The 13827-nt window shown below is 38.5% G+C and overlaps 1 protein-coding gene across 7 annotated transcripts in view; it reads right to left on the bottom strand.

Moving 5' to 3' along the window:
• Nucleotides 1-13827, bottom strand: part of MARCHF1 (membrane associated ring-CH-type finger 1) — a 257681-nt gene that overhangs the window by 50595 nt on the left and 193259 nt on the right. For all 7 annotated transcript variants that reach the window (XM_030022495.1, XM_030022223.1, XM_030022661.1 and 4 more), the window contains one exon: nucleotides 3123-3173. In XM_030022495.1, the coding sequence (XP_029878355.1) occupies nucleotides 3123-3173 (51 nt within the window). The remainder of the gene's footprint in view (nucleotides 1-3122; nucleotides 3174-13827) is intronic.

The raw sequence follows: 13827 nt of genomic DNA, 5'->3' as shown, positions 1-13827 counted from the left end.
CCAACTGAAGCAGTTGCTCTTGGAATTCCAGGGCAGTTTTACTGATGTACAGGCTGAAGTGAATGAACGAATGTCCCAGGTGGATATTCACTGAAGACAGCCACAGCTGACTGTCAGTCAGGAGTACCAGGAAACAGGCACGCAGAATTGGGCAGAGTACAGAAGAGCGAGAGCACAAAATTATGTGAGATTACTTCCAAAACCCTGCAATTAATTCAGTAGTTACCCCACAAATGGGATATTTAAGGTCACCATAATGAGCTGGAAAAGAACACAGAGATGGATCAGCAAATTAGTTTGAGCAAATGCTCTCTCTCCCTCTTACCCACCGACCAAAATGGTGCAGGCTTGGCACAGGAGGGCCAAGGGCAGGAGGGGTAAAGCCCAGTGTCTTACAGGGACAAGGGGCAATGGGAGCTATAGCCCTACTACACTTAGTTTTCACTGTTCATGTACTCTTGCCTACGGATAAAACAGTAATTGATTCAGTGCTCAGTCAGGTTAACACAATGAAAGTGCAGGATTTTGCCTTACTCCTGCCATATTGATGAAATACTCCATTATACACATAAAAAAAAAAACAAACAAAAACTTTCACAGGTAAAGCTACATAATTTTACAGTTAATGAAAATAATTTGTAAATATTCCAGTTGGCTTAATTTTATAATAGTACACGCACAGAAACATATTGGCCAGCCACTGTTTTTACTTAGTAACATGTATTGCAGTAGACTTTACAAACAATTTCGTATTGAAATCATATCTAATTATTTTAAGTTTTGTCCCTTCATTTGCCTAAAATAGTTTATCACTGAAATTCTTACCAGGAACTTATATGCAAGATAAGAAAAGTCTTTGCAACATGCTAAATTTCTGCACTCTCGATGGACAGCGAAAGTGAATGGTAAAATTGAAGTGTTGATTCCCGCCCCCCCCACCCCGCCCCGGGACTGTTTGATTTTAAAATCTATAGACTGAATAGGTATATACTAACCACTACCTGGTAAATAACAAACAAACCAAAGCCATTCCTTCTCATTATGTCTAGATAAGACACATTCAATGTTCAACAATTCAGTTTAATCTGTAACACCATGTAATTCAGAGTTAATGTACCTGGTACGCAAAATTGCCCAAGCATGCACCGCAAACCTCAGGTGTCCTCTCTGAATAAACAACTTAAGAGCATTATGAAACATAAAGCTGCATTTGCAAAATCTTTGCTGCATTCCATTTCACAAATAGGGTGGTACAAAATCCAGTGATATCAGGGAACATACACTCTGCCCTGGGGCAGGAGCTCCATATACAACCAAGGGTGGCATACAAAATACACAGTAACTATTAAAATGTAACTCTTTATTTGACCATTTTTAGCTTATTCGTACAGTCAAATGAAAGCAGTAAAAGACAATGTTTTGATTACTCTATATTTTTAAGATAAAGACTTTCTAATTTTCTGTCAATTGACATTTATTAGGTGTGCAAGATCCACGTGCAATTTATATTCTGTGCAAGACTGCACAGAACTCAACTCTTGCCTTTGGTATGTAGTCTACATCACCTAGAAGCTTCCAATCTTATTCTAAAGTGCAATACTTGTTACTATTACTTTGTGCCATGCGATATTAACTTCAAAAGTCAGGTGCTCGCTTTTCTATGTATACACACATATATACCCTCCTGTTTTACAAAAAAAGCATTTTGAATCAGTCAACAAAGTGGAAACTGGATTTCCAATCACATGTCTTTCAGCATTTGAAAAGCTTCACTGGCAGGTAGCTTCACATAGAAAAAGTGATACAAAAGAATGAATGATGCTATACATCAGAAAAAGATTAAGTGCATGCCTGTAAACCTTGCTTTTTAACACTACTTAAAAAGGTACAAGTACCCCTTTCTAATAAGTATTTAAACTGATTCCTGAAGAAATTACTTCAAAATAGATGTTAGTCACAGCCACGTTTCACATGTCAGTGAATATATTTATGCTTTGTCACAGTGTAACCCACGCAAGTGACTTAAAAATAGCAGAAAAAGTAGTATCAAATCAACATAGATTTACACTAATTATAACTATGGGCATGCATTTAAAACTCTTAGCGAAAGCAATACATAAAATTCACTGTGATCAAACTTGTAAGTTATACACGATAACTTACAAATAACTATATACTTTTTTAAAATAGGCAGCAAGTCAGTAAGAGATTCAGCCATATCCTACAGCAGGCTGTAGGATACACATTTTTCCCTGCATTTTTTTTCCTTCTTCACGTAAAAGAGCAGACCCTAACATATAAATAGTTTCTTTAATTAAAAAATCACAGGTGGGTCTTTTTTATGGCTCTGAGAAGAAAACAGTTTTACAGTGTGTACCCCACAAACAATAATATTGTGGGGAAGGGGTTTAAGGATACTGTGCTTGCACCGGATGCAAAATATTTAATCTTTCGATACAAACATAATACATGGCAGATGTTTAGGCTGGGATTCAAACAATTATTGAGTTTTTTGTCTTTTACCTCCTGTATATCCTGGCTTTTTGGCATAGATTTCAGCCACATCTGAACCAAAAATACAGAAAAAAGGGGGTTAAAACCAAAGAACTCCAGTACAAATCACATTTTGCCTTTTCCTAAAGTTTCCCTTCTCTGTTTCCTAGAAACTAAAAAGCATCTAGATATAAAGTCATGGCTTCAGTGAACTATAAATCCCTGTAAAAGGAATTAAGAATTCAGTCCAAAACGATGAAACATTCACAGCTTTACACATTACAGCTGTTGTTATTTGTGTAGGGCAGGGGGAGAAACAGCAAGCAGTAATTCTATCTTAAGCTAAAGTGTTAATGTGACATTAAGCAGTTGTGGAAAGCAGGTGAAAAAATTGCAAGTGTTGTTTACTTATTATTATGCATGTTACAGTAATGACTAATTGTATATTTATCCTTTAAGATGGATTTAACATGGTAACCATAATGTCAGGCAGCAAAACCTTAAAATCTGATGTTTATAAAGAAAACATCGGAATATGCATATATGGTTAAATGGAGTAAAGTACTGTATTGTATTTGATAAACTTAGTTTTCTTTAAATTCTATACAAAGGAAATAGATTTCACATACCTTTGAAATGTTACTTGATCGACTTGTGGAACGCCCTGGGGATTTGTCATTCTGGAAAACAAAATTAAAAGATGAAAAAAGTTATGTCATTTGAATTCTACCTAAGAAGAAATTGTACTCTTTTTGTGACTTTGAGTACAGTTTCTCTTCCTCTATTTTTCTTCAGTTTGGCTACTGACTGTACAATGGAAGACAGCTCACCAAATAAACCATTACAATATTCATGTGAATTACATCAGTAAAAGCTGAAAAAAGTTCTGGAAGAAATTAATGTTAGCACTTAATTACTGTTGGTTCAATTTGCAGGGGTTTTTAACAATATTTTGAGTGAAAGATTACTGTATCATCACAGCTTCTCATGAAAACTGGTACTCTTGTGTGAAGAGGAAAGTTTAATGACAAATAATAAAATCCACCTAGTTACACTACACACATCCCTGCTCAAATAGTTGAATTCATCCTTTCAGGAAAATTAGAACAGTAGTAGCTGACTTCCTGGCCAGATGTTCTCAAAACAACAAATTGTAACCAGTCATAGAAGTAGTTCAATTTAACATCTACCCCTCCATTCCCTCTTGCTCATGCAAAAACCACATACACACAAACCAACACCATAGTCTGTAATCCGTTAATAAAGTATACGTTGAATAGCTACATTTTTATAGCACTTTTTTTTTTTTTTCTGGTATTCCAAAGGAGGAAGTGAAGCAGTGGTTCAATAATTTGTCCAGTATTTACACTATCTCAGCAATAGATTCAACTTCATTTACACTGAAAAGTTAAAAGATATTTCAGAAACAGTGCTCATCCCCTTGGTAAATGCACATATTTTAAGGAGATCATGGAAATATTTTTCTCAGCACTGAGAATGTAGGCTCAAACACTCAGGTGAAATATTCATATAAACAAGATTCACTTTCACCTAGAAGGGGTTGAACTAGATACCATTTGTGCAAGTTTGTTAGATAACCTACTTGGGGAAGAGGAATACAAAATCCAAAGTAGTCCTTTTACCTGTGCAGCTTAATTTGCAATGCATGCATCACTGTGGCAGGCAGACACATGCACACGTGTTCACAAAAGGCTTTCAATTTGACTATGACCCACCTCTCCTCATCCTTCATTTAAGGAACTACAGAAAAATACAGAAGCTGCCAGTTAAAAAAGGCTAAATTTCCTACTCCCTTAATGTGCATGTCTAGTCTAGAAATTAGTATTTCCCCAATAATTTGTAGCACAGAACAGTTTTGCAGTGGCAAAAACGACCAAAAAAAGCCCTTAGGCAATTTGTCAGCAAACATTTAAGAAAAAACACTTTGCCATTTTTATATGAAAAAAGCTGCTTCAGTCTCAACCCCAGTAAGCACACCCATATGAAAAATAGTTTCAAACCTACTTGTTTTGTATACCTACCGTATCTCTCTTCCTTCAGACTGTAGGTAGCTTATGTTTTTGTTCCAACCCTCAGCACCATCAATTTTTTGCACTGCAAATATTAATATACTGAACTATCTCTCTTTTTACTTTGTCTTCGTAGCACTGAGTAGCACAACGGACTCTTGCCCTCAAAAAACCAGCACCACTGAACTCCCTGACCATACATCATTCTCCACTTTATTCTACCATACCAGCTAATTCTCAGGACTTAACCACCTTCAGGTTTGTGTGTCAGAGTTTATTAGGAAGAATTAAAAAAAATCATTATTCAAGTTATATACTTATTTATTACATCTTGTCCTTGAGGTTGGCCCCACTTTGAACAGGGTAGTGAACCAGATGATTCCTTCTGACCTGAAGTATTCCATGATTCAGATATTACTTCTGTGATATATTATCCACTGTAGCTTTGGTAATAAATTAATAATTGCTTATCCTTTCTAGATAACATTAAATATATACATTTTTGGATGTCTTCATTTATATCCATAGAAAATACACTTTGGATATTCTCGGTCAACATTGAGAGAAGCTCTGCTTTGACCTCAAAATAATAGAAGTTATGGATCCATGAAAGTAATTCCCCTTTTGTGGTTAGAAATTATGAATGGGATCATAGCTGAGAAACTCCCTCCTAAAAGCATGCGACCTTTATCCTCCACCATTTCAACCGAATAAATATTTTGGTTTTTCTGACAGTGTAGTGAACTCTGGAATTCTAACTTCCTTTCTTTTAACAATCTGTCATCCAAGATTCATTTTCAAAATCTGTTTCCTGACTACAGCTCTCTAGGCTTTTTACATGATCCATTCTTCACTATGGCACATATCTCCTTCACTTCAGTTACAACAAGCTCCTGACTCTCTAACTGAAAACTCCTGGCATCCACACTCTGCAAAGTACTAGCTCATACACTGAATGGTCTAAGTTGAGAGAAAGAGTGCTGGCTCTACAGCTTTTGGAAAAATGAATAAATAAATAAATTTAACCATAATTTCCAAGTTCGGGTATTTCATGGTGATTTATCCTGAAGAGCATATAAATAAAAAACAAAATGTTGCACTAAATAACCGTACATAAATCGAAGACAGAATTCGTCATTCAAGTTCACATTGAACTTGCATGACTGTTCATACAAAGACAGAACAGAACAGAAAAGTTATGGCAAAATTTTCTTTTGAAATGCGTCCTTAAAGGATGTCTGTGTGCTTCTATTTTAATAGTTTATGTTTACAAAGTACTCATGTTGTTAAGAATAATGATTCCTTTTCTTACTGTAAGTGAAGAGGAACTATCTTTATTGAAGAACTTCTTTCCTACAAGCTTGCTAAACACTAATAAAAAGACTTTTTTCCACACATGCAATATTAATTTACATTTGAAAGGTTATATCCAAAGAAATATATGTTCACACATCTATAAATATTTTTGTGCATCAAGGAAACGTCTTATCATGTCCTTCCAATCAGATTATTTCAAAGAAAGTAGCATTCACCTTTTAGAATTAAGACTTCTCAGCAGGAATTATTTAATGTCTGTAATGAGGGTTCTTGACCTCTCTGACATAGTTTTCTAAATTTACACATACAGAGTTCTGGCCCTTGAGCAAAGTGAAAAAAAAAATATTTAGAGAGCTCTCTTGCTAAAATTCTCAAATGGTCTTTTCCTCCAGTCAACAAAAGAGCTAAACAACGCCTTCCAAGACTCCTCCTAGCCATGACAGGTACAAGCTTTTCGGGTTCTATGTTGTATTATGCAGTCCACACTGAAATGCCTCTCCTTATTTCTAGACATCCTGTACCACCAATATGTCAACCCTTCTATCTTGTGTTACATCCTGCAAACACTCATCAGGTATCTCTTCAAAACCGTGATTGCGCAGAAACAAGTTCCTGTAACTATTCCACTGGAATATCAAGAAAAATCAGCCTGTGTTTGTAAATTTCCTAAGAATTCAGTTTTACCAAGATCACTTACAGGCGTATCACTGAAAATGCAATTCAGCCCTCAGTATAAATTCTGGGAGGAAGACAAAAGAGAAATAATGCCACAAAATTTCAGATTATGACATGTTCATGAAACTGCTTTGGGAGGAGTGTTATATGCACCTGTCCCACCACATCATACCAAGACAACAACTCTGTATGTAATAAGGAATTAAAATAATTAAAAAGAAAATAATTTCAAAATCCCTCTTTTTGTGACAGTAAACTACCTCCTAAAATTTCATTTCAGCACAAGACCGGGTTTTTGAACTGATATCATGTGCTGTGACCAGTTTAATTTTAAGCCCATTAAACTTTCTGATGCTTAAAGATACAGTTTTTCCCAACATGCAAATGTGGCTTACATTGCTAACAAACAGATTTTTTATTAAAGCAAGAGAATAAAACTCTGGCTGGGTAGAGGAACAGGGTAGTAATAGCAAATTCCTAAAATACTGCTGTGAACAGTTCAGGCTCTCATTCTAAAGAGGCAAGTGGTAGATTAGCTGGTTGCTTTCTGACTCACACTAAATATTCATACACACGGTTAATGATTTTAAGTCTTGCTGGGTAGCAAATCGCATTTTAAACTAACTAATCCATTTGTCAGGTTTCTGTCGTTTAGCTGCCCCTTGCTCTGCTCTGACTCTGAGCATCACTTGGGCTGAGCCAGCCAGCTTGCTAAAGGATTGCACTGCATCTCTCTGGAGAGAGCACGAAACCATCAAGAACTAATCACAGTATCACAGCTCACAGGAGAATATTAAGCCACAATTTCTGTCACACACATACACCCAACCCACCCCCTCAAAAACCCTTTGCACAAAATGTTTTGCCTTTGTTTTCTTTTCTGCGGGCTCTAACCTTTGCATCCCAGTGGTGCAATGTGCTGCTTCACACACCTGCGCACAGTCCTCAGGCTTAGAATTCTAAACATGATTGCAACAACAGATTTTCTTCAAGAAGTCATATAAAAACATATCACAAAAATAAATGTCTCCTAAATTGTTGTGGTTTAACCCCAGCCAGCAACTAAGCACCACGCAGCTGCTCACTCACTCCCTGCCCCCCCCCCCCCCCCCCCCCCCCCCCCCCCCAGTGGGATGGGGGAGAAAATTGGGAAAAGAAGTAAAACTTGTGGGTTAGGATAAAAACGGTTTAATAGAACAGCAAAGAAGAAAATAATAATGATAACACTAATAAAATGACAACAGTAATAATTAAAGGACTACAATATACAAGTGATGCACAATGCAATTGCTCACCACCCACCAATTGACGCCCAGTTAGTCCCCGAGCAGCGATTCCCCGCCCCCACTCCCCCCGTTTATATACTAGATGTGACGTCCCATGGTATGGAATACCCCTTTGGCCAGTTTGGGTCAGCTGCCCTGGCTGTGTCCCCTCCCAGATTCTTGTGCCCCTCCAGTCTTCTTGCTGGCTGGGCATGAGAAGCTGAAAAATCCTTGACTTTAGACTAAACGCTACTTAGCAACAACTGAAAACATCCGTGTTATCAACATTCTTCTCATACCTAACTCAAAAACATAGCTGTGGTGGGTTGACCCTGGCTGGGTGCCAGGTGCCCACCAAAGCTGTTCTATCACTTCCCCTGCCCTCCCTCAGCTGGACAGGGAAGAGAAAATATAACAAAGGGCTTGTAGGTCGAGATAAGGACAGGGAGAGATCACTCACCAATTACCGTCACGGGCAAAACAGACTCGACTTGGGGAATATTTACTCAATTTATTACCAGTCAACCAGGGTAGGGTAATGAGAAATAAAACCAAATCTCAAAACACCTTCCCTCCACCCGTCCCTTCTTCCCGAGCACAACTTCACTCCTGGATTCTCTACCTACCCCCGCAGCGGTGCATGGGGATGGGGAATGGGGGTTACGGTCAGTTCATCACACGTTGTCTCTGCCGCTCCTTCCTCCTCAGGGGAGGACTCCTCACACTCTTCCCCTGCTCCACTGCAGGGTCCCTCCCATGGGAGATGGTTCTCCATGGAACTTCTCCAGCATGGGTCCTTCCCACGGGCTGCAGTTCTTCACGAACTGCTCCAGCATGGGTCCCTTCCATAGGGTGCAGTCCTTCAGGCACAGACTGCTCCAGCGTGGGTCCCCACAGGGTCACAAGTCCTGCCAGAAAACCTGCTCCGTGGGCTCCTCTCTCCACAGATCCGCAGGTCCTGCCAGAAAACCTGCTCCAGCGTGGGCTTCCCACGGGGTCACAGCCTCCTTTGGGCACCCACCTGCTCTGGTGTGGGGTCCTCCCCAGGCTGTAGGTGGATATCTGCTCCACTGTGGACCTCCATGGGCTGCAGGGGGACAGCCTGCCTCACCATGGTCTTCACCACGGGCTGCAGGGGAATCTCTGCTCCGGCGCCTGGAGCACCTCCTCCCCCTCCTTCTTCACTGACCTTGGTGTCTGCAGGGCTGTTTCTCTTACATGTTCTCACTCCTCTCTCCAGCTGCTGTTGCTGTGTGCAGCACAACTTTTTCTCTTCTTAAATATGTTATCACAGAGACACTACCGCTGTCGGTGATTGGCTTGGCCTTGGCTGGTGGTGGGTCCGTCTCAGAGCCGGCTGGCATTGGCTCTGTCGGACACAGGGGAAGCTTCCAGCAGCTTCTCACTGAAGCCACCCCTGTAAGCCCCCCGTCCCCTGCTACCAAAACCTTGCCACACAAACCCAATACAATAGCACTGTACCAGCTACTAAGAAGACAATTAACTCTATCCCACCTGAAACCAGGACATAAATATAAGCACAACACAAGCCAAACAAATGTGGTTTTGCTTGCCTAAAGTCCCCTTCCACCTAGTACTCCCTCATTGCATCCGCACAGGAGCCTCCTTTCAGCACTTTTTCACTTCTGGAATTTTGAATAGGAACAGAAACCGCTTTCACTTCACAACCTGAGCTATCAGATATGTAGATGATCTCAACTAGCAATGTCAGTCACTGGAAATCTAAAGAGCGGGAATTAACATCATTAAAATTGATGTGTGGACTTGATATGCTTATTTCAATAGCTTAACATGAAAATGGAAAGACAAAACCACGAACAGGCAACATTTGCTTTAACTGATAAACAAAAACTCCAATGCCCATAATTAACTAAGACATAAACACACAGTGTAATTACTGGGCATCATGCATAATTTTACTGTGGAACACAGAATGTTTTCAATACCAAAGAACATCTGGGTTCAAAGTGCCAACTCACAGATGAAAAGTCTGCTAGGAATACTAAAGACTGTGATGTAGATGCACCCCTTAATTAAAATAATAACAACATATAACTATTAATTAAACTAAACAAAATATCAACAAAATACATGTAGTACAATATGTATGGTTTATATTATCCTTATAGACTATATCACATCTATATGTATAAATAAAACATCTAAATTCATCTATTTTTCTATGAATGTATTTATATGTATAGTTATGTAAATGCAGTCATTCTTTTCCTAGTTATCTGCTACTGGACATGGCCAGAGCCAGGATAACAGTGTCTCTCACAGTGCGGCTACTCTTACATTGTTCAAGAGCTATTTCACAGTTTCTCATGTTGGGGCTCTAAATTATTAAAACAAATACAAGTATATACATATTCATTTATGACTATTTATACCAAGAAGATAATGACAATGTTACAACTGACAGAGCATAAAACCTGCCTCTTGGCCAGCTGGGACTTGGACAGCCTTTTCTCTATGGAAAGGAGGGGCAGGGGGAAATCACTTGCTGGTGATAGCATCCTAACAGCTTTCAGAGGAACCGGCAATTTCTAACTAGCTTTGATGTGGGGAATTTGAGTCCTGGGAGGAACTCAAAGCAGATTTTAGCCCTAAAATAATACTGAGAAAGCTGTTCATCATGAATTGACAGTTATCTTTTATTATTCATGGAATTATTTTCTGTGCTCTTACATATTTTATCTAATTTTTTCGTACTTTCAAATATTCAACAGTTAGCCATATAACTCCTCTTATAAATGAATCATACCACTAAATCACCAACTATAAAATTATTAGTAGTTAAGTCCATATTTAAAAATGTAAGAAAATCTATGTCCCTTCTTTGTAAACAAATAGCTTGCCATTCTAGTAAATTTTAACTTCTCTAAGAAGTTCAACATTCATGTCAAATCACCTGCAAGGTCACTAGGCAAAAAGCCTGTGGAGAAGGTAAATCTAAACAAACTGAAGGTCTCTACTGTAAAGCACAGCTGTGCAAAACCAGCTGATTATCACAAACAAACCTTCTGAGGATGCTGAAGCATTTCAAACATGCCATTCTGACTGTGGAAACAGACTACATAATCCAGTGTGACATAAAGAAGTTAGTTTTATTAACCTAGAAGTTGCATATTTTCCATATTTATATGTGGGTAGAAGAGTAGATAGCAATCATCAAGGAACCTCCCTATTAGTGGACTCTTGGGTAACCTTACATAAGATTAATGTACAGGTGCTTTACTTGTCATATGCCCTGTTACTTATTTTGCAACTCTGGTATCTTTGTGGCCAGATCTGCAGCGCATAATAATTGCACATTGGTACTTTCACTGCAATAAGGTTTGGAGTTAAATGTTTTAGGAAGTTATTTTCTTCTTCACCATTTTTTCCTCTGAACAGAAATCTACAATGCCACCAACTGCGTGGCACAGATGTATCACTGTTACTTATAGCTGCTTCTTGCACTGGTACCTCTAGTGGGCTAGGGTCCTTTCCTCTCATATCTTATACTGTCTTTCTCCACATCCATCTTGCTGGACTCAGTGTAGCAGCTTTTTTTTTAGCATAAGCTGCTAATAAGCATGATAAATATATCAGAATCAGATCAACCACCCTTTTGAGTTGAAAATGCTAATTACAGTTTAATGACGCTCAGAGCAATTTCCATCACAGGCCAAGATGAGTCAATAGCATGCTTGCTGTTACAATATAAGGGTTTCACAGTGATGCTTCTACCTGCAATTACATGGGCAACTTCCATGTTACAACATTCAGTTATTTTCTCTGTATTGCACAGACGTACAAGGTCAAAACTGTTTTAAAAATGGGAATAAACACACCATTGCATTTAAAAAAAAAATCCAGCATCGAACTAACCTTGCAACGCAGCACAGGTGTGCACAGAATACAGTCAGAAAACAGCACATACTAAACACTCGCCTGACATAAGTGCAATTTCTTCAACAGCTCACATAAAGAGCCAGATTTTATTTGTTATACCATACTTAGCAAAAGTGAAAAGTCCCTAGAAATCCTGGCCAAAATTACAAATGAAATAACCATGAAGTTGGAAATAAGTTCAACACAAACCAGTAAACAGACAATGTGTGTCACGTAGCTGCCCTTGACTGATTGTGAGATGAGAAGCTAGCCAGAAGCTTTTATTGGAAAATTATTTCTGGTAATGCCTAATACTAATGAGAATGAGGTTAAAGGAACAAAACTGAAAATAAAAAAGGCCAGGATTTCAGAAGATCAACATACCAGGGTGAGCAAGAGTCTTACAACAAAGCAGCCATACACAGCAGTCAAAGGGTCCTGCTCATTAGTACCTCCTGCTTTCTAGGAGCAAAGTGAACTTGTTCCTACTGCAATTAAGATAACCAGGAACTGAGGGTTGGAAGTGGCTCTAACTTCCTTCTGCACCTGCAGACCAAGAGGAGCCATTTGATTCAGTTCAGAGGCTGAAGGAGATCACGTCCTTTCCCGCATTGAACGCAAGAAAAGAACTCGAACAAATCTTGATCTGATCAAAGAACCATCTTCCTCATTTTCCTGCTGCAGATTACATACTGCCTCATCCAAGTCAACAAAATGCAGTGCAACAATCCAGCCCCAGCCACGTATGACTCAACGTTTGAGCACTTGAACAAGTTACCACAGGGGAAGTTTCCAATATTAGCTATTTTATGAAGTTCCAGTGTATCAAATATATCACAAATTGCATACATATGCTTCAGCAATAGAACATACTTTGGAAACTATATCTGAAGCAGACAAGATGCTATCACACCCTGTCTTGAAGTATGATATGTTTCTATGTCCAAGCATCAAATTATTAAAACACCAAACAGAATTGAGGGGATTCGTAGAAACAAGTATGAATAAGAAATACCAGTGTTTTGCATTGTTCAATACAATGCATCACATTTTTGATAAATCTCTCCACTTACCTCTACTAGGAGATTAAATGTATATGTTGCTCAGGATAGACTTGGGCAATAAGCAATACACTGTTGTGCGGCAACAGCCTGGTGCCAGTGGATCTTTCTGCCTCCTTGATCTAGGGCAATACAGCAGATTGCACCCACTGGCAGAGAAGTTCATGGTGCTCTTCTTTATGAAAAGAAACCAGTGTTATATCACCCAACTCGTTTCCAAATGACATTATCCATCAGAAACTATGGACGCCAATATCCTAGCCAGTCTCTAGGTTAACATACTTTAACAAAATGTAATTTCACATGACCAGTTTCATTTTTTAAGTAGATGTGAAGTTTCCATACACCTCCAGTTTCATCCACTGAATTCATCAGCTGATTGACAATGTCAGGATTATTTTTTCAAACTAACGAGGATTCATTTACCCTTTTGCTTACTTTATCCTTAAGAAAAATCACAAGCATTTAATCCAAGGTTGTTCTCTATGATTAGGTATTCTAAATCCCTCTTATTATGCAAAAATACACATCTAAAATAGTGTCTGTCCTTGTCGACTCAGTAGCTGTTTGGTGAACAGCAAGCATCAAGCATAACACTGCATGAAAAATATACTGTAATTAGCTGCCTTTGCTCTTCAGTTGATACCTGAGGTGGGGGGAAGAAAAAGAAAAAAGCTGCCAAAATGATGGTTCCTAGTAGTACTTTTCTAACAAGATACAAGTGATGCCTGTCTTTATCCAAAGCTGACCACACAGTTAAAAATTAAAAGCTGCAAAGTTAGACATTGGACAAGTGAAACTTGCCATTACCTTCTTATTAAAAAGTCACAGGGAAAAAGCATAGGAAGACTATAATTTAAAAATCAGCAAGCTGCTAGTCTGTACTCTAATGACACACCTTGGTATGATCAAGATGGATGGAATACTATTCACAAATGGAATTAAATGAAAAAATGCAAAGAGGGATACTATTAATTACAACTGAAGAAAAGATTACAAAAATAAATAAATAAAAACAGAAAAAGGCAAATACAAAGGAAGAGATGGCATGAAAAGTAAACATGGGAAAATGTTATCCCTGTTGTG

This window comes from Aquila chrysaetos, chromosome 1 (assembly GCF_900496995.4).
Source record: "Aquila chrysaetos chrysaetos chromosome 1, bAquChr1.4, whole genome shotgun sequence".
Classification (NCBI taxonomy): domain Eukaryota; kingdom Metazoa; phylum Chordata; class Aves; order Accipitriformes; family Accipitridae; genus Aquila; species Aquila chrysaetos.
Note: the sequence above shows the minus strand (reverse complement) of the source record. Positions and strands in the feature narration are given on the sequence as shown.